The 20954-nt window shown below is 44.4% G+C and overlaps 1 protein-coding gene across 3 annotated transcripts; it reads right to left on the bottom strand.

Moving 5' to 3' along the window:
• Positions 1 to 2712: 2712 nt before the first annotated feature.
• On the bottom strand, positions 2713 to 20671 carry fam193a (family with sequence similarity 193 member A). 3 transcript variants are annotated; one of them, XM_070983213.1, is made up of 23 exons: positions 20290 to 20671; positions 18533 to 18607; positions 16888 to 17130; positions 14496 to 14671; positions 14234 to 14401; positions 13585 to 13831; positions 13343 to 13467; positions 13050 to 13197; positions 12853 to 12927; positions 12683 to 12757; positions 12474 to 12586; positions 11611 to 11853; positions 10847 to 11003; positions 10510 to 10656; positions 9567 to 9845; positions 8994 to 9216; positions 8535 to 8897; positions 7346 to 7628; positions 7031 to 7214; positions 5946 to 6185; positions 4903 to 5803; positions 4234 to 4315; positions 2713 to 3747 (listed from the first exon to the last, which is right to left on the bottom strand). In XM_070983213.1, the coding sequence occupies exons 1-23, from the start codon at positions 20509 to 20511 to the stop codon at positions 3654 to 3656; spliced, it is 4863 nt and encodes a 1620-aa protein (XP_070839314.1). In that variant the 5' UTR covers positions 20512 to 20671; the 3' UTR covers positions 2713 to 3653. The 3 variants fall into 3 exon arrangements, with proteins under 3 accessions (XP_070839314.1, XP_070839297.1, XP_070839305.1); XM_070983196.1 differs by having other exon boundaries at positions 8583 to 8897; positions 20290 to 20647; XM_070983204.1 differs by lacking the exon at positions 18533 to 18607 and having other exon boundaries at positions 20290 to 20647.
• Positions 20672 to 20954: the final 283 nt, after the last annotated feature.

Genomic DNA, 20954 nt, shown 5'->3' with positions numbered 1-20954 from the left:
GTTCAGACGACACCCAGCAGCATCACATGCTAACTTACTCATCAGCTAACTGGGGAAGATGTGGCGGAATTAATTTCCAACACAGTTATGTCATTTACATAACACCATAACCAGTCTGGCTCCAATTCATGTGGCCTCAGACTGATTGGCTCCAATTTTGACTTTAAAGGGCAACTTCAGTATCTCGTCTATTCGGCAACCACATGCAGACTGGTATAAATGCACACAGGCCCTAGAAAGGCCACGAGCTGTCTGCTGGGGATTCTCCCCAGCCAGCACACACCCACGCATACAACAGGGTCTATAAGTGCCTGAACCTCCACACACACACATGCTCTACCCACCAATCTGAGAGTGGAAAAAAATGGGTCACAAATCCCCACCTGAGTGTCTGGGAACTTTTCTAAGAAGCAGAGAATTAAGGCGATAAGTCAGGTGACAGTGGTCGGCCAGTTCCTGTTTAAAAGCAGGTTTCAAAGCATCAGGATGTTCTGATGTAGCTGTCATATACTTTAACAAAGGAAGGAAAACTTCAGCCTGACACTTAACCAGACAAATACAGAATGGATAGATAGCAGCCTTTAATCTTGTGTGTATCCTAAAAGAATGGGAATTTCCCGCCTTCAGGAGGGAATTCCCAAAAAAAAAGCAGATGAGTGTATTTGAATATGGAGCGCCGTCGACTCGAGCAGCTCATTTTAGTTTAACGAATGCTGGTTGAGGTAGTCTGCGTTAATGTTTTTGTTTTTTAAAGCTTTTTGGAAAGGAAGTGTAAGGTTTTGGCCATTAAAAGCAGTATAGCGGCAGGTTGTAGCCAGGACGCAGGGGGGGATTCCCTCTTTAGAAGTGTATGTGATCCTGAAGTGCTCCAGGCAGCTGACAATGAAAAGATCAGCATTCTGATTACAAGCTACAAGGCAGCTGTGATCCCTTTTAATAATCCTACTGGCGCTCGCCCTTGTCATTGTCAGGCCGCTCTTAGTGCACCATTGTGTTTCCCTTCATCAGCCGAGACCATTTTCACAGCAAAGGTCAAGTCAAGGAAACGTTTTCACATAATGGAAATTTACTTTAAGTGACTTTTATTGACACGTAAATCTATTATTAACTGAGGCTCTTCCATCAAAAAACACAAATCTGTGCCATTTTCGTGTTTTATTTAGATCACAGCCCACATTTGTCTCAGACGTTCAGCTCGGTGTTTTTGACTCGTCTACGTTGCGTAGTTTTGTGGGGCATTTGCTTAAATGTGGTGGATCTGATCTTACATCACTGGTGACTGAGAGCGAGCGAGCGAGCGCCCTGCAAACAGCCACGGCAGCCATTCATACCTGAAATAAATTATGATTCATATCTGCTCGGGTTGCTCTCACAAACCAAAACCTTTTGTTCTTCTATGATGTACACTTTACCACAGTTCTGTCATTCATCAAATTTGTAAGAGAGGTAATTTTTCATAGTAAAATCCGAGGTTTTAAGAAACAGTCACTCTTGGAAAAGTTAAGAGGAAACAGTCACTGTGAACATTAACTCACTTCCTCTTCACATTTGACACATGTACTTTTTACAGCACAGTATTTAAAAAAGTAAAAATTAAAAATCAAGAGCTGCTTCAAACTCATTTTCTTTTTAAGAATGGAAATTTGTGAATGCTAAGAATTTAACAGCAGTTTTCTAAACTCTCCATTCAAGAATTACACATTAGCTAAGTGGTCATTGGCTGCTTACAAATGTCAATGTGCCTCTTTTTAATTCAAATTGGTAGAAAAACAAGTAAAAGCTTTTGTACTCGGTGTCCTGTCAGCGCTGTTCAGAGGTATGTATTAAGTCATCTACATCTAGATAAGCCAAAGCATGACCTCATTTCACGCTCACTTTACCCTGAGGGAATGTACTCGATTTCATAACTGCCTGAAATCAATTTTCCCTACAGTTTCATGTGCATGTATGAAATGGGGCTACATGTAAATGCCTGAAGTAGCCCAATGGCAGCTACCTTTTTTGTTTAACGTAACTCACAATTGAAACTGAACCTCAGGATCTACATGACTCAGTTACAGTGGCCCTCAACATTGATTATGACTGTCAATTTCCCAAAAGGAGCCCGTATTTGAGGGTGTGACTCACCCCGCAACCTTGTGCAGCGGCAGACGTGCAGAGCAGCAACAATGCTTCAAATTCCTGCTTTGGTGGAAGTGGTTCATGCTAGTCTTCGGTTCCATATGGGCATGATCACACTGAAGTGAAATGACCTTTAAGGGAAGTTGATTTTCTCACTTTTACTTTAAATGACTTGCATTCAAATCCAGCTTATATTCAGCATTTTGGGAAGTGAGCTGCTTTGCTGCAAGAACATCAAAAACTGTCAGTTACATGTAAAGCTGCAGCCATTAGCTGGTTAGCTTAGCGAGCACAAAGACTGGAAGTTGTTGTCCTACAACACCAAAATCTGCCTTCCAGCATTTCCAAAGCCCACAAGCTTTATCTTGTTTACTGCGTCAAAAAAGACAGATGTGTAAAAACAGCCCTTTGTGCTAAGATAAGCTACAGCTGGCTGCTAGATGTAGGCAAGCAAACAAGCTTATTTCCCAAAATGTCAAACTGTCTTTCATATGTGTGAGGTTTTCAGTGTCCATGTAAGTGTCCTTTCTTGGCAATTTCTACTGCATGTAGGAAATAAGATTTGACACAAGACACGTAATCCTGCCATACTACTGTATTCCATCTTTCAAAAAAGAAAGACAAGATTTAATATTACTTAACAATATGTTAAAAGTAGCCAGTTTGGCTTCAGTGTTAATACAATATACACTCTATAACAGATTGATAGTGTGAGTATTGTTCTTTTTCAATTTCATTCTGAAAGTATTCTGATACAAGCTGGCTACAGGTCAAAAAGAAAGAAAACAAAAACTGTAACTGGTACACTTTTACTCAACAGTTTGTTAAACAGTACTTAAAAACCAAAAAAGAACATTGTCAAGTATTACGCTTTCCTCCTTTCTGTGAAATAGGGTGGAGGAGGTGGTGGCGGTGGTGGAGGGGTGGGGGCAGGGAGTGGAGACCAGCTGACCAAGCCCATTCCCTTGTCAATCATGTGAATGAGATGCCGTGCTAGGAACGGGAAACGATGGGATAGTAAGCCACAATATCTCAAATACAGCTTTTAATTCATTACATTTCTCTTTTTTTTGTAGTTTCCTCTGTCTCTTTTTTTTTTTTTTGGAAGTGAACCATTCAGACATAGTAAGCATCTTCTGACTACAGGTAAGCCAATATAAGAAAATAATTTCAGACCATGGCTTTTCCAGTCAAGAGAAATGCCCAACTCAGACTAAAAGCACACAAGCACGCAAGGAAAATTAATCGGATGTAAAGTAGCATTTTGTGATTCTTTTTGTGTCATTTCATTTCATTTTTGTTTTCGTTCTGCAGGTGGATCAGAGTCCAGGTGGGTCTGTGCTGGAACCACACAGTGACAAGAACAAAGCAAGGCAGCGTGGGTGTGATTTGGGCACAGCAGGAGAGAAGTTCTGGGAGGACAACAGCTGAGTGGAGGGTGAAGGGATGGGTGGTGGTGGTGGGGGGGACCGTGTGGGTTGGTGTAGCTGTTAAGGTACTGATTGTGTCCTGACAGTCACTCACTAACACCCTCAATGTGCAGCAAACGTAGCTTTCTTCAAACTAAAGTTCGACCAGTTGATGGAAAGACGTTGGCGGGTCTGCCGGGCAGAATCCAAGCAAAACCTGCAGGGGACGAAAGAAAACATGAGCCTCCTGGAGCGTCGTACTGCAGTAATTCTACACGTTAAAAGGTACCCAGTGGAGTTGTCATGTAAACAAACAGTTCTGTTTACGTTCAGGGTTCCTCACCAGGACGTATTTTGTGTACTCTTGAGAACTAATACACTTTTTGAACAGGAGGACCACAGCTTTGATCATTTTAAAGCCTACATTGTTTACAGCAGTCTTCATCATTGCCTCTGCTCTACCACACTGCAATGCAAATGGAAATCAGCAGTATAGTGTGAAACTGGAAACTGCTTGTCCACGTGCATTTTCATGTGTGTGCAAGCAATACAAACAAAACGGGGGCCCACTTATGAAAACATTCCTCCATAGAGCCACCTTTGTTCAAAATCTCCACAGGGCACCTTTAACATTAACACCAAGAGATGACATTTCAGAGAGATCTCGTCAGTCGTCGCTAAAGTCGGTAAATAATATACGTACCTTTTGAAATATTCCACCTCCCTCTCTGTTTCATCCATTTCAGTGCTATCCAGGTCGATGTCTTTGGGCAAGAATACATCATCTAAAACAAAATAACAAAACATACATGATAACTGTCCATTTCTGGTCGAGCACTGTTGACAAGGAGGAGCATTAACTGAATTTAATAGCAGCCTCCCGGTGTGTTCGAGCTGCTAACGAAGGCTGCTGCAGAAGATCCGTTTGGTAACAAATGGCGTAATGTTGTGTTAATCAAATTCATTGATCTTCCAGAAATTTTGAGATGGATAGATATTTGTTTTTCAGGATTCAGATTATATACCAGAAAGCTGAGTGTCACCATTTCCTGGTTATGGTTCAGCACGTTTAAAGTGCCAGAGCGTCACCTCGTCAGTGGAAAAGGCTTTTGAACAGCCACACTGCGAGAGCGCCCATAAAGCTACATACTACCTGCTCATGGCAGTAAATGACAGCAGATATCTGCACAGCGCACACATTCACTAACCATGCTGATTATACCACAGAATACCCAAGAGACAAGTGAGGAAATAGATCAGGCCGTCCCTGGTCAGAGGGTCAGTTCACATTTCCCTCACTGAGCACGCTGCCTGTGGAGCCACACCGCCTCATGTCAGCAGTACAGCTCTTGTGAATGATAGTAATACCAACCTATTGAGCTGTTCATCTTGTCCCCCTTCTTCTTCTTGTTCTTCTTGGTCTTGCCTTTGGGCTGCGGGGACTCTGCACTGGGTGGTTTGCCATTCTGCTGGGTCTGCTCAGGCTGGGGGGCTGGAGGGGGGGACGGGGAAGGGTTTGACACAGGTGGGCTTCTCCTGTCTTCCTTTATTTGGGTCAGCGGTTGTTGTTGCTGCTGCCGTTTTCCACTGGCACTTCTGATATTACTCCTGTCCTCCCTCCTTGGTTCAGTGGTGGGGAGAGGAGCCAGCGCCTCAGCAGGCCTGATCCGTGTTGCTTTGGTGTCTGTCGTAGTGGTGGGGGTGGGGGTGGTACCGTTAGCTATCTTTACCATCATGTCTGAGTTCTTGTGTAACTCTGGGGCTTTCTTTACAGCCGCCTCACAAGGGGCCGCTTTAGCAGACTGCTTGGCCTTCACTTTGCTGCTGGCCTCGAGCTGACATGCAGATGTGCCGTTGTGCAGGATGTCTGGAGAGCTGGGGGTGTTGGTCTCAGTAGAAAACCCCTTGTCACTGGTGTGTTTTGGGCTGTGCAGTGTGTCTGGTATGGGGTCAAATCTGGGTTCTTTCTGGTCAGGGAAGCGGATGAGGGTTTGAAGCAGCTGTGACTTTCCGTTCTGTAAGTTATCTAGGACGTTCTGAGCTGTCTGTTTAAGGGGCTGTGGGTTGTTTTGAGGGGGAGCGGTGTTTTCCTTCGCTTTCTCTTTCTTTTTCTTCTTGGCAGCGCGATGTTGCTGCAGCTCCTGCAGCCGGAGCAGTTCCTTTTGAAGCGCTGCCTCTTCCTCTTCCTGCCGCTGTCGCCGTTGCTGCTCCTCCAACACCTGCTGCTCCTCCCTTTCGCGGGCCTCAGCCTCCAGACGGGCCTTCTCCTCCATCTGAAGCACACAGAGACGTACGCTTTGAGCATTTCCTAGTTGAACACTTGTGCATTACGTGCTGACAGAGTCACAGGATGTGGTTTAGACTGGATGAATTTACACTGGAGGTTATTGTGAACAGATCAGGAGGGACAGTTACCTTCTTTTGTTTATGCCTGGCCCGTTTGGCTGCCTTAGAACTGGAGGCAGGTTTGCTGTCGGCACTGTTGATGAACTGCAACAGGTCCTCCACCCGCCTGTGGTCCTCCACCCCTCCGTCTCGTTCTATTACCGGTTGGTGATCCTCACGTTTAGGCTGCTCCTCCTTACGTTTTGTCAGACGCAAGCGCAGCTTCTCCCGCATCTCTGCATAGTTTCGACTGGTAGGAGCAGCTGGGGGCTGGAAATAAGACAGGAAATGATGCAGTCAGTCAGGATACTATTAGTAAATTCTTACATGAAGCTAATAAATCATTCACTAGACTGGAAATGAAATATTTCTTTTACATTATGTGCAGGTGCTCAAGAACCAAAAGTCTATTTAAAATCGATTTATTGCATCTATTTTTAACAAATTTGAACCTAAAATACACAGAATGCAGAACTGAAATTCAGAGAAGTACATGTAAAAAGGGGTTTCACAGAATAGGCAATAAGTCAACTATCAAAACCACTAGTCAACACTTTGCATCATTGGAGACCTATCGTTCATCTGTGGTTTGAGCACAGTGCAGTAATGAAGCAGTGATAACGTATCTACAGCAGATAGGCAGCTGGGAGCATTGTGGCTAGTTGTTGACTAGTTATAGTTGTCCTGTGGGATTTTAAGAAACATGGCTGTTCATCCTAAAGCTCGACGACACTCAGCAGGGTGAAAATACCTCACCAGAGCAGACACAGATTTGATTAAGAAATAACTTCCTTCATTACGCCACGTTAAAAAACACAGAATTCAAAGTATTTAGAGAAAGAAAGACTTCTGCTATCCCTGAAAAAAAGCTGCAGTCAAACAGCATCTCCAGCTCAGACAAGCATGCTGGGGGGTTTCATCCAATCAGATCGCAGCTCATTAGTTAATGCCTCACTGGTTGTATTTGAGACCTTTCTGATGAGAGCTGATTGTTATTGGATGAAAAAATATATCTCTGTGATTAATGGACTTTTTGGGAGTAGCTGACTTGTGACGCCCTACTTGTAATGTGTGAACATGCCTATTCCAGAAAGAAATAAATGTGTGTGGCTTACCCCGCCATGCCCAAAGAACTCGCAGTAGCAGCAGTCACAGTACTTTCCTTCCTTCTGGTTGGTGGAGGTGGAGGTGGAGGAGCTGTGCTCGGAGCAGCTGTCCTCGTCCTGACTCTCCTCTCCATCGTACGGCTGGTCGTACGCCCCGTTCCCCTCACAGCGATGGCCTTCGCAGTCCGGATCGCTGAAAAGAACGATGCTTAAAACTCATCCACGCAAAAAATTTCACTTTTCAATCAGTCTGTCATTGATATTACACTACACGTCATTGTGTGTCCATCTTTCTGAGACCGTGGGACACGGTGCTGGTCTTACCTGCAGACACTGGGTGGGGCACTGATTGGACCGTCTGCTGACGAGGCCGGAGGCTCGGCAGGCGGGAGGCACAAACCCTGGTGGGCCTCCATGAAGTCCGGGGCTGGAGCGGCCATCTTTGGAAAGGGCTGGGATCCCATTGTGGGAAGGTGGGTGCTGGGTGCTGGGGGCAGGGTGGGGCCCGAGAGCGGAGGGAGGGAGGTCAGTCCTGTAGGGCCATTTCTAGAGGTGGCTGGAGCGGGTTGTCTGTGGTCCTCTTTACCTAGATTATGAAATACATCGTCTAGAGGAGACGACGGTACAGTGGATGAGAACACTGTTTCACTCCTCTTTGTCCAAAAAAAAACTCCTTAAAACACGCAGTTATTGACTGAGCTTTTATAAAAAAAAGTACCAAGAAAATATCTTTTTTTTTTTTTTTTTTTCAGATGATTGTCAATGAATAAGTGACTGTGAGGATTCACAGAGGATCTGCAAACACTATTTAATCAACATGCAGTGGCAACATTTGACCTATTGGTGCAGCAACTGCCCGGCAAGTGAAATTCCTTTTCCTAAGCCGCACAAGCACGTCTGATATCACTGCCTTTACAGAACGTCACGCTGAAAATGGCATCATGTATCCCTCCCACATCCTATCTACTCTGAGTCAAAGGTCCAGGTGCTTAATATTTCACCATTACCTAAAAACTACTCGACATCGAATCATTATCTTGTTGAAGTGATTCTATTCATGAACATCAAGCATCATCTCATCCTCCCAGAGAAGAATGAGAATTCAATCTGACAACATGCTTAGAAAGTTAAAAAAGCAAATTATTTTCATTGATGGGGTTTATCAATGGATGTCACACCCCTGTAATACAACCCTGTTTCCAAAAAAGTTGGGACTTTGTGTAAAACATCAATAACAGAATTCAATGATTTGTTGCATCAATTCAAAATAAAAAAAAATCAATGAAGCTTAAACATTAAAACTATTGTCTTTGTACTGTTTTCAATTGAGTTTATGTCAACAAAGAATAGCAAGTGATCAAATTCTGCTCATGTTTCATACAGCATCTCAACTGTTTTTGGAATTGGGGGTGAAGTCAAGGTGTGATGATTTTCTAAGAGGCCCATAATTGAATTCAACATAAAGCTCTATCATCAGTACAAACCTAACCACTGCTCCTACCTCCTATATTACCTAAAGAGTTGGGTCTTTTAGATGCTAGGTGGATGGGTGGGTTATTACTTGACTGGACAGTGGTGGCAGTGCAGGACACAGAGGACGTGGAGGCGGAGGTGGCCATCACTACTCGGTTGGTCTCCATGAAGGCATCCTGGAAATTGTAGAGACACTTCTTCTTGGCGCCGCTCTTCTTCTGCTCTTTGGCTTCCGAAGAGGAGCATGATGACGACGACGATGATGATGACGACGATGAAAGTGATGAGGGAGTGGAGGAGGAAGGGGGCAGGGGGGTGGGCAGTGAGGGGTGTTCCCCTTGAGGGCCGATAGATGATGTTGGAGGGAGGGGAACGTCGGCGAGGGGTGGTCCGAGCATGTCACCTGTTGATAAATATGAGAGTCGTGACCTTAACAGTCTTTGACTTTGTGACATTTCTTTTAATTGAAGGTCTTTTCTGCTGGACCCGAGCGGCTCACCTGGCAGGGACTCGGGCAGCAGCATAGACGGATTCCAGCTCTTCATCACAGCGGCGTCCCACAGGTTCTCGAACTTGAGAGAGAGGCACTGCAGCGAGCTGTTCCAGTCACCTGCTCCACCTGCACTGCCAAAGCAGTTCTGGTAAACGTGCTCCGGTAACGACGGGCTGAAGGCCGGCTGCTTGGCCGCCGAGTGGTTTGATGTAGGGTTTGGGGGCAAAGGCTTCAGGAAGGAAAGACAGACGTTATAAAACGGATCAGGCCATTAGCTTGGCATTATGACATGAACTGATCTGAGCCAGGACACAAATCAATTCTGACTGTTTTCTCCTAGATTCAGTTCAGTTTGACCCCTTGTGGAGGACAGTTAAAATTACAGTGAAACTAACTGAAACTAGAATACAACTAAGCTCAGTATTGTTCCTGGAACCTTAAAAAAAACCCCGATGATAAGGAAATGAATCAATTTTCCCTTAAAGACAGTCATAGCCATCATCTTACACACTGTAGAAAGAAGAAGGAAATAATTTCTGCCTCGCTTTACAGCTGCGTGGGCTCACGGGTGACCCTCACCTTGTTGTGTGTGAGAGGAGGACTGGGAGGGTAGAGTGTGGGGTGCAGCAGGGGCCGGGAGAAGTTGTGTAGGGGCAGGTGGCCGTGGATGTGGGGGTAGAGGTGGAGGGCGGGGTGGGCGGGGGGAGTCTTGCTGTCTGTGAAGAACTGGTGTCCAACAGTGGGAGGAGGGGCGGCGTGGAGCCGACTGGGGGGCAGGCATGTGGCAGGGCCCAGGGTGGAGGAGCTGGGGTCCTGGTTGCACACGTGGCACTCGCAGGCATGCTGGACCTGTTCTACCTGAGAGCGGCAAGACAAATTCAAAACAGGTCTTCTTTTACTCTGGAGTGTGTGTTCCTCTGCCCCTCAATGTAATAAAAGACTATTATTGATTATTTACTGTCAAGCGAAGTTGAAACGATTAGTTGACTGACAGGAAATTAATCAGCAACAACTTTTAAAATCAATAAATTTTCAAGCAGAAACGGCAGCTTCTTCAGTGTGAGGAACTACATGAGTTATGAGTTACACAACTCAGAATTACATACAATTTATATTTTCAGGATATAGTTTCACCCGTCAAATTGTCACCTGACAATTACAGGCGTCACCTTGGAAATTATAATTACCATTTTTTGTCACTTTATTGACAAAATACAAATCAATAACACACTAATGCAAGGCGCTTAGTTTTTCAATGCCAGTATCAATATGATACCTTAAGTTCTGGTAGAAGTACTAAAATTATTTTTGGATGCCTAATTTGATTAATATAGACGTGTTGTTCTATCAACACTTTGTTTAGATTTAACAAAACAACCAAACTTCTCAAATGTTACACTTTCTTAACACACGCAGCATCAGAACTTGAATGAGAGCAGTGACTGTGTCTGTGCAACAAGTTCATTCACTACATTTCCAACCAGTTATTGACAAGGAAAGCATATGAGGAGCGTTTTAACACCTGTTGGTGGTTGTAAGAAGGTGGAGGACTGTTGGTCTTTCCTGAGGAAAGCTCCTCCTGCTGCCCCCGGGGTTCCCCGCCAACCTCGCCGTCAGCTTCCTCCTCGTCACCCTCCGATGAGCTGCTGCTGCTCGTAATGTGAGGAGACTGAAACATAAACGTGTTGATGAAGACTCAGTCAGGAGATGGTGAAGGAACAGTACGCAAAACATTTCCCGAGCTGCCCGTAACACACTCATAAACCAACATCAGACTCATCATCCAGAAACCCAGCTGGGAAATTTACAACTAATCTTGGGAATTTTTCTGAAGTGGCACAGCACAGCGCAGAACTCACCCCTGCCTTCAGCGCCACGTTTTCACCCTCCCCGTTGAGGTCATTATGGAGGCCGTTCACAGCAGCGGTCACGACGCTGTTGTCCTCATAACCGCTCATGGGGTAGATGTCCCCGAACTTGCTGGACAACGGAGGCACTTCGTCATCATCACTAATACTAGAAGACAGAAATGAGTAGACGGGTTACAGGGAAGTGAAAGAGGGGGGAAATGTTTATAGGAAGAGGTGTGTAAGAGTGATCATCTGATACACACCATAATAAATCAGAGCCAGACATGAGCTAATTGAGACATTTGTTTGTCTGACTAGTAAGTTTTCATTTCACTTCTCCAGGGACAAAGGTCATTGTCCTGGTAAAAGTTACAATAATGGACTTTTTTTCATCCTTTTGAAATTCATTTAGACTGTATTTAACAACAGGAAATGTGATATCAATGAAATGTTGTCAGGCACAAGTCACCTTCTACACAGCCTTCTGTAAAATGTCGCTCAGAGGTGCATTCATAAAGTTAATTTTGAATTATCTATGAGTGAGTTTTGTTACTCTTTATTTACATTGGAGCATTCATCTCCCTGTTCATGATCTTTTCATTCAAAACACAATTTTAAGACGGTATTCTGAATGCATTCATTTAACTGAATAGCTGAGAAATGAGTTGTATAACCTGAAGATGCATTTTTTTTGGGGTTATGACTTTTAACAAGCAGACAAGCCTTAATGTCGAGCTCTGGAAACAGTGCCTGAAAGTGTCTGGCCGGCTTACAAAGTGTTGGTGTCCCCCTCAGGCAGAATGAGCCTCGGATGCTGCTGAATGGTGATGGGAGAGCTGGAGTTGGAGCCAGACGCTGAACTGCCGGAGGAAAGGCTGGGAGGGTGGACCTCGGCCAGGTAGTCGCGGGGAGGTTCCCCTTGCAGGGGCAGCTTGATGTGGAGGTCCTCGGCGATGGGAGAGTCCATGATGCCACAAGTCAGGATGTGGGAGAGACTGCAGTCGTCACATGTGCACCTGCAGGTAGGGGCGGACGATACGCACAAATGTCTTATTGCAAGCCATCGCAGCAGTGTCTCAATACTGATATGTTATCAAGTCTTCAAAGTAAGACGGGAAAAAGTCAGAAAGTTCAACTCATTTTCGTCTCCTGGAGACAATTCTTTTAATATTATTCAAAATCTTAAAACATATTTCAGATCTCATGGTTAATGAGAGATGCTGAGAACAAATATATCTCAAAATGAGATATTGTCATAATACAATTATATGGAGAGAAAATAATAATGATAATTATTGCCAAATCCCACAGAATGAGGGCAGACTGACAGGGGCAGAGTTAAAACTCGAGCTCATTGTGGCCTTTGAATAAGAATTACAGATGCAACCAAAACATAGAACACAAACGTCTTCACAGAATTAAGATCACTGAATATCTGGAGCATGAATATAATATTTCAGAAGGGATCAAAGTTGGGAATAAAATCTTTCAAACACTGAAAAACATCTGACATGAGAAAATCTGTGAATAGATTAAAAAAGGTGAACTAGAATACATTTTCTTTGATTTGTCAAAGTGAGAGTGACATCACGTCCCAGGCCAGAAAATGAGACACCAGTGAATCCTGTTAACTCACCGTCTTCGATAATTGCAGTTTGGACAGTCTGGAATACTCAGACGAGACGAGAGCATTCTCATAGTGTCTGTGAAGTTGTTATCTCCGGTGGAGGACTTCTTACTGTTAGGTAGCTATCAAAGAGAAGAACATTTTTCACAGAAACTGCTCTGAGGAACAGAAACATGCATTTTAATCTGCCGTGACGGCTTCATATTTTTGCTGCGTACCTGTTCTTCTATAAATCTTCTCTGCTTAAAGAACTCCCAGTCCTCCTTTAGCATTCGCTGCTTAGTCTTCAAAGTCTGGAAACGGGCAGATAACGAGAAGAACGTGAACTTCAAAACATTCAGGACGTAAGAAATAGACTTAATTCTGATGTAATTTTCAAGTGTCTTACATTTTTGCTAATCAGGGACTTGTGTGGCTCCGTTCTTTGGTTGGTGAGACTCTGACCCTCCACCTTAAAAAGCAGCTGCAATACAGTCACAACCTCACAGCTTTAATTACTGCATCTATATCAAGTACCACCTTTTTATAGAAGCACTGTTATTTTCTGGATCGAATGACTTCATGCTGAGTCTTGGATGTGTATACCTGTTCATCTACATAGTCATCAATCCTCTTCTCACACTCCTGCCACTCAGCAGCCACTGAGGCCATCTCCTGCTGCAGCTGCTGGTAGCTTTCTAACAAGGTCCTGTACATATCTTCATTGTATGAATCATGGGAGACGGTGCCATGTCTAAAAAAAGGACACAGAATAAGACACCAGGCATTTAGGACACTTGAATGATTTCAGAAAGATTTGTAGAATATGTGATATTATGTCATTTGAAACTGGTATAGCAGATTAAGCGATAGTGACGGACGACTAAACTAAATCTTACTTCAGCTGTGCAACAAGTGCAGGTAAACTGCTGTGCAAGATCGGTTCAGAGAACACCAGATTCTCAAAAAGGTGCTTGTTGTGCAGCTCCCACGTCACCTGGAATTTCTGGAGGTGCTCATTCTCCTGAGAAATCAAACCATTAGAATCTTAATTAAAACAAAACAAGCGAATTGCCTTGTATGCCACCTTTGGGACAGCTAACACCGTATCTCTCGGTGGCCACACCAAAGCTGAACTGACCAGGGTGAGCAGGAAGCTGCTGATGGTGCGTGCAGCTTGACAGAGGGCGCTGTACTCCTCCAGCAGCAGGGAGACGAACTGATAGGCCTGAGGAGGACCCAGCGCTGCAGCCACGGCCCCTGCTGGTCCTGTGGTCTTGGGACCTGTCGATAGGTGCTTCAGTAGCCGCACCTTCATTTCCAAGACGTATTCACGAGCCTGCTGCTCCAACCGCTGATACAGCTGGTACGGGTCCTTCTCACAGAGTCTACAGGAGGGGAAAAAAGATTAATCTTAAAGAAGATCGAGACGAGACAAGTGTGCATAAGGCAAGGAAATGCCTATTGTCTACTTCATGAAACTGGTTTTCTCTCCTTAATCTCCCCTTTGTCAGTGTTGACAGTTTAAAATCTTCCCTCAGTGAGTCACGGCAAAGCCGAAGATCCCGTTTCAGTGGGAAATACAACATATCAAGGAAATAAAGACGCCATCTTACGGCGCTTTTAACCTGCCCAATTACAGCAGAGACCGCAGCAGTTTCAGCTTGTTGACATCATTGTTTTCAAAGGCTCTCTGGCTGTTTTCCTGCACCCACAGGGGCTTTCGCAGTGCAGCAGAGACCCCTAGTGGACAAACACCCTAAAAGAGAGCAATAAGACAGCCACTGTACCTATCGACCAGCTCCTTCATGCTCTCCTTGTCTCTCTCTAGGGGCTGATCGTGGTCATCTGCTAGTGGTGTTCCGGTCTGACGGTAGATGCAGCGCACCAGGTAGCGAACCTCCGACCAGTGGTTCTGCAGCTGCTGCGACTCCCTCTCTGACTCAGCAGAGATCTCCCTGTAATTCATCAAGATCACGTCAAGTTTAAACACGACGTTCAAACAGTGAATTGAAATGAGATCGCCTTGAGCAGCAATCACTCTGGACGGACCGTCTCTCATTGCAGGCTTCACAGCTGCACACTGTATCAGCGGGCATTGGTGCGGTAAGGTCCGGGGCGGGGAGCATGGGTAGTGTAGGCACAGCAGTGGTGAGTCTGTCCCCTGTGGCTGCCTCCTGGCCCAGGTTTCCGTTACCCACAGGCATGTGCAAAAGGAAGTCCTGGCTCTGTGGGAAATATGAAAAACAGCAGACTAAGACACAACAACTCTTAAACCTCCTTCGAAACGCAGCTGAGCAAGGTTTACGAGAGAAAAGCAGTTACTGTGCCGTCTGTTGATCAACAAATATTGATGTTAATGTTTAAAGTCCAAAACATACAACAGCGCATCATATGACTAGCACACAATGGGCATGACAACAGGAATGCCTTGTAAGCATAAAAAAAAAGCCTGTAATGTGAATGCGGATCGAGTGTTTTATGTTATTTCAACTGATTCTTCGTCCGAAGAGCCAATCGCCTTGTCAATGGCTTGCCGAGAAAGAATAGTATCTTTGGAAAGCCAGAAGTCGAGGTTCCTTTTCAGGCAAAGAAACGAGACACGCTATGAACCGCCAACAGAGGAAGTCCAGGATCAGTCGCTCGGATCAGCCAATACAAGTCTTGCACCTGCTTAAGAACGCGTTACACGAACAGAAATCAAACCATGTATCCACAACAGGAACGGCGTCGGATAAGCGTATTTTTACTTAAATCACATGTTGGAGATTTGAGGTTAGCAGTTGGTCCCAAACTCTGTGACTAAGATGGGAGCCTCGCTGGTTTCTGATCTAACCTTTGCTGAGTTATTGGAGCTATAATTAAGTGTCAAACTTCTGTTCAGGCAGACTTTCTGTAGCCACTTCACGGTAAAAGCTTTCCAGCGGTTTGGTTCGGTTTTCTACAGATACCGTGAGTCAGCACTGCTGTGAGGATGCAATGGAACAATACATTCATGAGGAAACCAAACCCAGGCCAAACAACCGAGTCAAACACACCCACAACTGAGGAAACCCAAACCCCGAGACGTACCCAACGAGCCTCAATTAAAGCCCTATCAGCAGCACATGAATCAGCTCGACAGTGTAACGGCTACAACTACGTGAAGAAGGTTCTGTATTAAGTGTTCACTAGCATCTGTACAAGTATCGATCCCACGCTGGGGAAATTAAGCCGTGACAGCCAGCAAGTAATAGAACAAGCAAAATCAGTGGCGCAGAAGGGAATAATAATGATAGCATTAAGCACATCCTTTCAAAGAGTAACGAACTTTCAATTCTTAAGAAGATTCGTACGTTGAATGTCTAAAATGTTGGTGACATCCTTCATGTAAACAAACAAGTATGTGAAGACAACAGGCAATATCAAGGTCAACAAAAACGACTGAAGTCATGACCATATGTCGTACTTCAGCCTAAAACGCTGCAGATAAGTGTACCAGCACAAAGTACGTGTTACAGGTTATCATTTTAATTGACTGTTTTAATTTCTAAATTCAATGTTTGAGTAATGATTCAGTGATTTCCCATAAGTCACCAGTGTTTCTTACAAACTCAGTGTATGGTAAAGAGTTGTTAACAGTCGCGTTAATTAAAACCAGTAATCACACAACACAGAGGAGGTCAAGTCACTTTGGACTTGAGTGAAAAAATGCTGCATTGAATCACAAGATTTCTCCACTTTTAAGTTGGTGTCCTCACAAAGACACAAGCTCAGCACAAAGCCAGGCCACATAAAATAAAGACACTCTTTGTATGAAGAGGCGTTTGTCTTACATGTCATGGCGCACGCACGCACGCACGCACGCACGCACACACGCACGCACACACGCACACACACACCATAGGCCTGAGAGGATATTTACCGTCACGCTCTGGTGTGTACAAGAAACCCCACAACTACAAACAGTGATATTCTCGTGACATACTGAAGTCAGTGATTCCAGTCCAACACACACTTCTTCTTCAGTACAACTGAAAATGACGCGCTGTGATCAGGCAAATGACCTCAGAGAGTTAAACCGCAAGAGGGCAGATGCAGACTGCCGTTCCTGTCCGACAGGTGGGTAACGTTAGTTTTGCTGTTTCACAGACCCAACAGGTCAGTTTTTCCACAGACATGGAAGTGAACTGAAGTGGTGTACTTGTTGAGTCTTAATATCAACAGTCTTTTCCAGAATCACTAATTTCACCTTTAAATGTCTTTTTTTTTTAAACACCAATAGCTGGTTCTTCCATCTGTTCTTGCTTTCCTTGCTTTCCTGAACGCAGACCCACAGCATCCACTGAAAGACGGACCACAGCAAGAGTAGAGCTGCAGATGCTGAGTGTGCCATCGGTGCTCAGACAGACATGGTGTCGAAGCGACCCACGACTTTAAAAGTCTTCATACGCAGGTGACTTACCCCCAACGACTGCTCCAGAGCAGTGTGTCGGTCCTCCTTCTCCACTGTGCGCCTGCAGTCAGAGCACACCCACAGAGGCAGCTGGAGGGCACTGGGCGTCTTGTTGGGCTGTGACGTACCGTTCTGGCCTGTGATTCCCACCTCTGAAGGCACGGCACTGTCTTTACGCTCACATCGGCATAAGAGGCAGCGGTCGCCGGCTGTGTAGGGAGCCCGCTGGTTCAGGCCAAATGTAAATGGAGTCTGTCGAGAGAAAAATATACGGTAAGGTACACAGCCACTTTCCATTTGCATTAAATTACTGTGATTACAGTTAAACCAAACGGCTATTTTAAATGAAAAACTGAATATTCATTAATGGGTTTAGGTCGCTGGTCAAGATCAAACTAGACCTTTTCCCTGAAAATGGTTATTAATAAAACTTTTGAGTCGACTCGTTTGTGAGGAAAATTTAGTCTTTTCCCACGCTGGCTTGAAGTTTAACCAGTCTGCTCTACTGTATATCTGCAACACATTAAGCCAGGTCACACGATTCCTTTGTAGCTCATTGCACTCTGGGTACACCAGCTGTCCAAACCAGCCCACCGGACTTAATTAAAACACTGGGACCTTATGCACAGCCTTGTTAGAGAGTGAACCACGGAGTGGCACAAACACAGACTTAGCATCCAGAAGTGTCATCCATCAGTTTTTGTCACTGAGCAAAACTGTTTTAGGGATTTCAAAAAGGTTACTTCACGTCTATTTCAGCAGCATTTTATAGGTGAACCAGGAGTTTACAGGTGACTATGAATCTGTGGGTGCTCTGGGTTACTCAACTTCACCCACTCCAGGCAGCGGCGTTTTCTGACTAAGCGGCGCTGCACACCAATCGTCTTTTTCCAATTGTTTGCCTGCTTATTTTGTTTTGTAAATAGCATTATATTAGAGACTTTGCAGCCAAACAGGTGAGTTTTGCCTGACCCATTTCTTCATACAAAGGCTACAAGACAACAAAAACAAGCAGGTGTGGTGACCCAGGTCAGGAGCCACAGCACATGGTTTGAACACGCGGGGGGTGGATTACTTCATTCGACATGTGTGGACAATATATTTGAATGTTCAATAATGGACATCTTAATACTTTTGTAACTGTCAGTCAGACTGATTTAAATGGGAAATAACATTTTGACAAGATCTACAGAGGTTTTATTGCCATATGAGCACAGCTCTGCACTATTATTCAAATGAGTTTTATTCAGGAAGAGATACATTCAAATAAAATTCATTTGGATATGTTATTATTAATTGCCCTGATGCTGCAAGATCCAGTTTAGCTGGTTTATCATCTGTACATTATTGTAATAGCACAATATTAAGTTTGGTAAGGCTACATTTTCCCCTAAAGAAAATAATTTGATGACAGTAAATTGAAATATGACTAAATGCTGGCAGAAAGCTACAGGTGACTTAGCAGTGCAATAGAACTAGGATGGGCATACAATGAGACTGAATGCAGGCGTTGGAGCATCTGTTGTAGAGCACACTGTATTTAGAGCATGTCACTTCAGAACTGAATATGATCAATATGCGTAAATTACATTTGGCAAATGGCACATGCCTTCGGGAAAAAAAACCTTCTGCTTTACACCTGACGTAAATTTACCTGAAGGACTCCGGAGAAGTCAGCATTCACTGGTCCTTCCGTAAACTGTGGTGTAACACTGTTGTTCACTTTGACCTGAGGGATACAAACAACTGTGTTTACACAGAACTGACCACTAACCATTTATGTATTTGATTAATAACAGTTAGTCAACTTAAATTAAGACTGTCTGTAAGAGTGAAGTGCCTCTCGTCTATATTGATCACTTTGGGACCTCTGGCTGATTGTTTTGACGAGTGGGTGAATTATCACATCGCATTTCAATCCTGAGTGAAGTGTGTGTGAAGGAGAGATCTGTATTTTCAGAGCTTTGTACGTGTGTGTGTGTGTGTGTGTGTGTGTGTGTGTGTGTGTGTGTGTGTGTGTGTGTGTGTGTGTGTGTGTGTGTGTGTGTGTGTGTGTGTGTGTGTTGCAAATTCAAGGCAGACAATTGCCAGGCAGTAATGTCAGGCCTGCCCAGGCTGGACAGGTAGACGACTATATAAACATATTAAGCCCATGACTGACGTCTGCACATTTAAGGTTCAGTTCACCCAAATTACGATAAAACATTTTTCTAACTTGCGCCTTACTCTAGGTTTTGTTTGCTCTTTTGGCAATTTGTGTAAAACTGACAGATATACTGTAAGTGGACAAGCACTGTGACCACAACAAATTTTTAAACATCTGATCGTGCTGCACTTCTCTGGGTGTATGATCTTCATGCAATGAACAGAGGAAGTGATTCTCATGATTTGCAAGGTTTCTCTGAATGGAGAGGTCCCAACATCCAAAGCAGGAGGTCATTCATCTGTTAGGAGTCTAGCTGTTTGTGCAGGCATCATAAACATACACACATTGGCTGAGTTCAACACTTTGATTACCTTTATAATTTAAAGCAGAATAATATACACACAAAAAAACAGAGTAGATAAATTTCACTGCTGTGCAACTACATTTTTAGTGACCCTAAGAGCTTTCCAACCAACATCTGAGTTAGACTATGAGACAAAGTCAGTAGCAAGAAACTACCCTAACAGCTTACGGTGTCTGTAAGTTGCTGTTTTAGTGCTACCTTCAGGTGTATAACTAAGCTACTTTGGATAACTGAAGTTAGTTGGATGGTTTAGCCTATCCTCTGGAAAATACACCAAGTTAAACTCAGATAAACCTCTTTATAAACAAGAAAACTGGAAGGTCAGCTTGTAAAAACACATCGAGGCCCAACGGGGCTGAAGTTGTTCGTAACGTTACTATTAGCTGTTAGCATTAGCTAGCATGAATGTTTATCTATGTAACAGCAGCATATGGCCAACTGTGTTGAACCTCATAGTAGTCCCGAATAATCTTTGCTTGACCAATGTAATCCCCCACCTACATGGGAAGTATTAGCTCAAAATACTGCTCCGTGGTGTCTAAGTTGTTGTCGGTTCAGCTACGATGTCTTAACTTAAGCTAACGACGGTAGTCAAAGCGTTTGGCCAGGGCACAAGAAGACTAACTGTTCATGTTTACGGCAGTTTTCTACAACCTCACAAGGCCAGTTTAAGTACACAGGTTACACGACCAGCGAGCTGGTACGGTATTCCACAAAGCATAACACCCAGCACTGACAGTAATTAAGCCAGTTAATTTCTAGCTACGTTGTATAGGTTAGTTAGCTAGCTACCTTCCTTGCATCAGTGTCGGGCCCAAATCAGATTTGTGTCGTTGATAACGCTACTAGCTAGTCGCCCCCGTTTTGACATCCACCGGTTCACATTGTGTCACCCTCTTACCTCTCCGTTTATGCCCGTGATGGACCCTATATTCCCGTTGCCTGTGCTGCCAGGTGTTAAAAAGCTGACGACAGAGGCAGGTGTTGCTGTTCCCGCACAGCCTAGGGCCGAGGCAACCCCGGCCTTGCCACCGCTGGTATTGCAGACAGCACTGCAGCTACTGCCACCGCCCCGCTTGTTCTTCCTGCGTTTAGCCCCTCGTTTAGCATCGGTTGGACTCATTTTTTCCACAAAAGAAACGAGACAACTTGCCGTCCAGACTTGGCAGGGTCTCAAGTGGAATGCCGGGCGCAACCACTCAGGTATAAATCCGGGATAGCGATTTAGAGACTCCCAAAACGATAAACACTCAGTCCCATCAAAGTGCAAGCCGACTTCATAGATTCCAATATGGCCTCTAGCTGGACTGCCTCAACCAGGCTTCAGCTTGCGTTGCAACGCAACTCTGCGTCGCCCGTCCGGGGCTTATGGGAAATTGAGTTTGTTGCCTAATACCACATCGTAGCAAGCTACGAGAAGAAAGTTGTAGCTGTAGCTGAGATTAACATTAAGCCTTGACCAGCATACAAGTGTACTCATTGTCGTGTTTTGACATAAAATGTTTAGAAATATATTTACCCATTTATAAAAGATATTAAAGTAGCTTTTTTTAGACCTTGGACACA

Source organism: Chaetodon trifascialis, chromosome 2, assembly GCF_039877785.1.
Source record: "Chaetodon trifascialis isolate fChaTrf1 chromosome 2, fChaTrf1.hap1, whole genome shotgun sequence".
Lineage (NCBI taxonomy): Eukaryota > Metazoa > Chordata > Actinopteri > Chaetodontiformes > Chaetodontidae > Chaetodon > Chaetodon trifascialis.
Note: the sequence above shows the minus strand (reverse complement) of the source record. Positions and strands in the feature narration are given on the sequence as shown.

Bases quoted from the DNA above. Each gene is read 5' to 3' on its own strand.
- fam193a (XM_070983213.1), bottom strand. From the start codon at position 20,511: ATGAGTCCAACCGATGCTAAACGAGGGGCTAAACGCAGGAAGAACAAG. The intron at 9,217-9,566 runs GTGAGGGTCACC...TCCTTCCTGAAG, and splicing joins CTCCTCTCACACACAACAAG to CCTTTGCCCCCAAACCCTAC. The intron at 4,316-4,902 runs GTTGGTATTACT...ATTTTGTTTTAG, and splicing joins CAAGATGAACAGCTCAATAG to ATGATGTATTCTTGCCCAAA.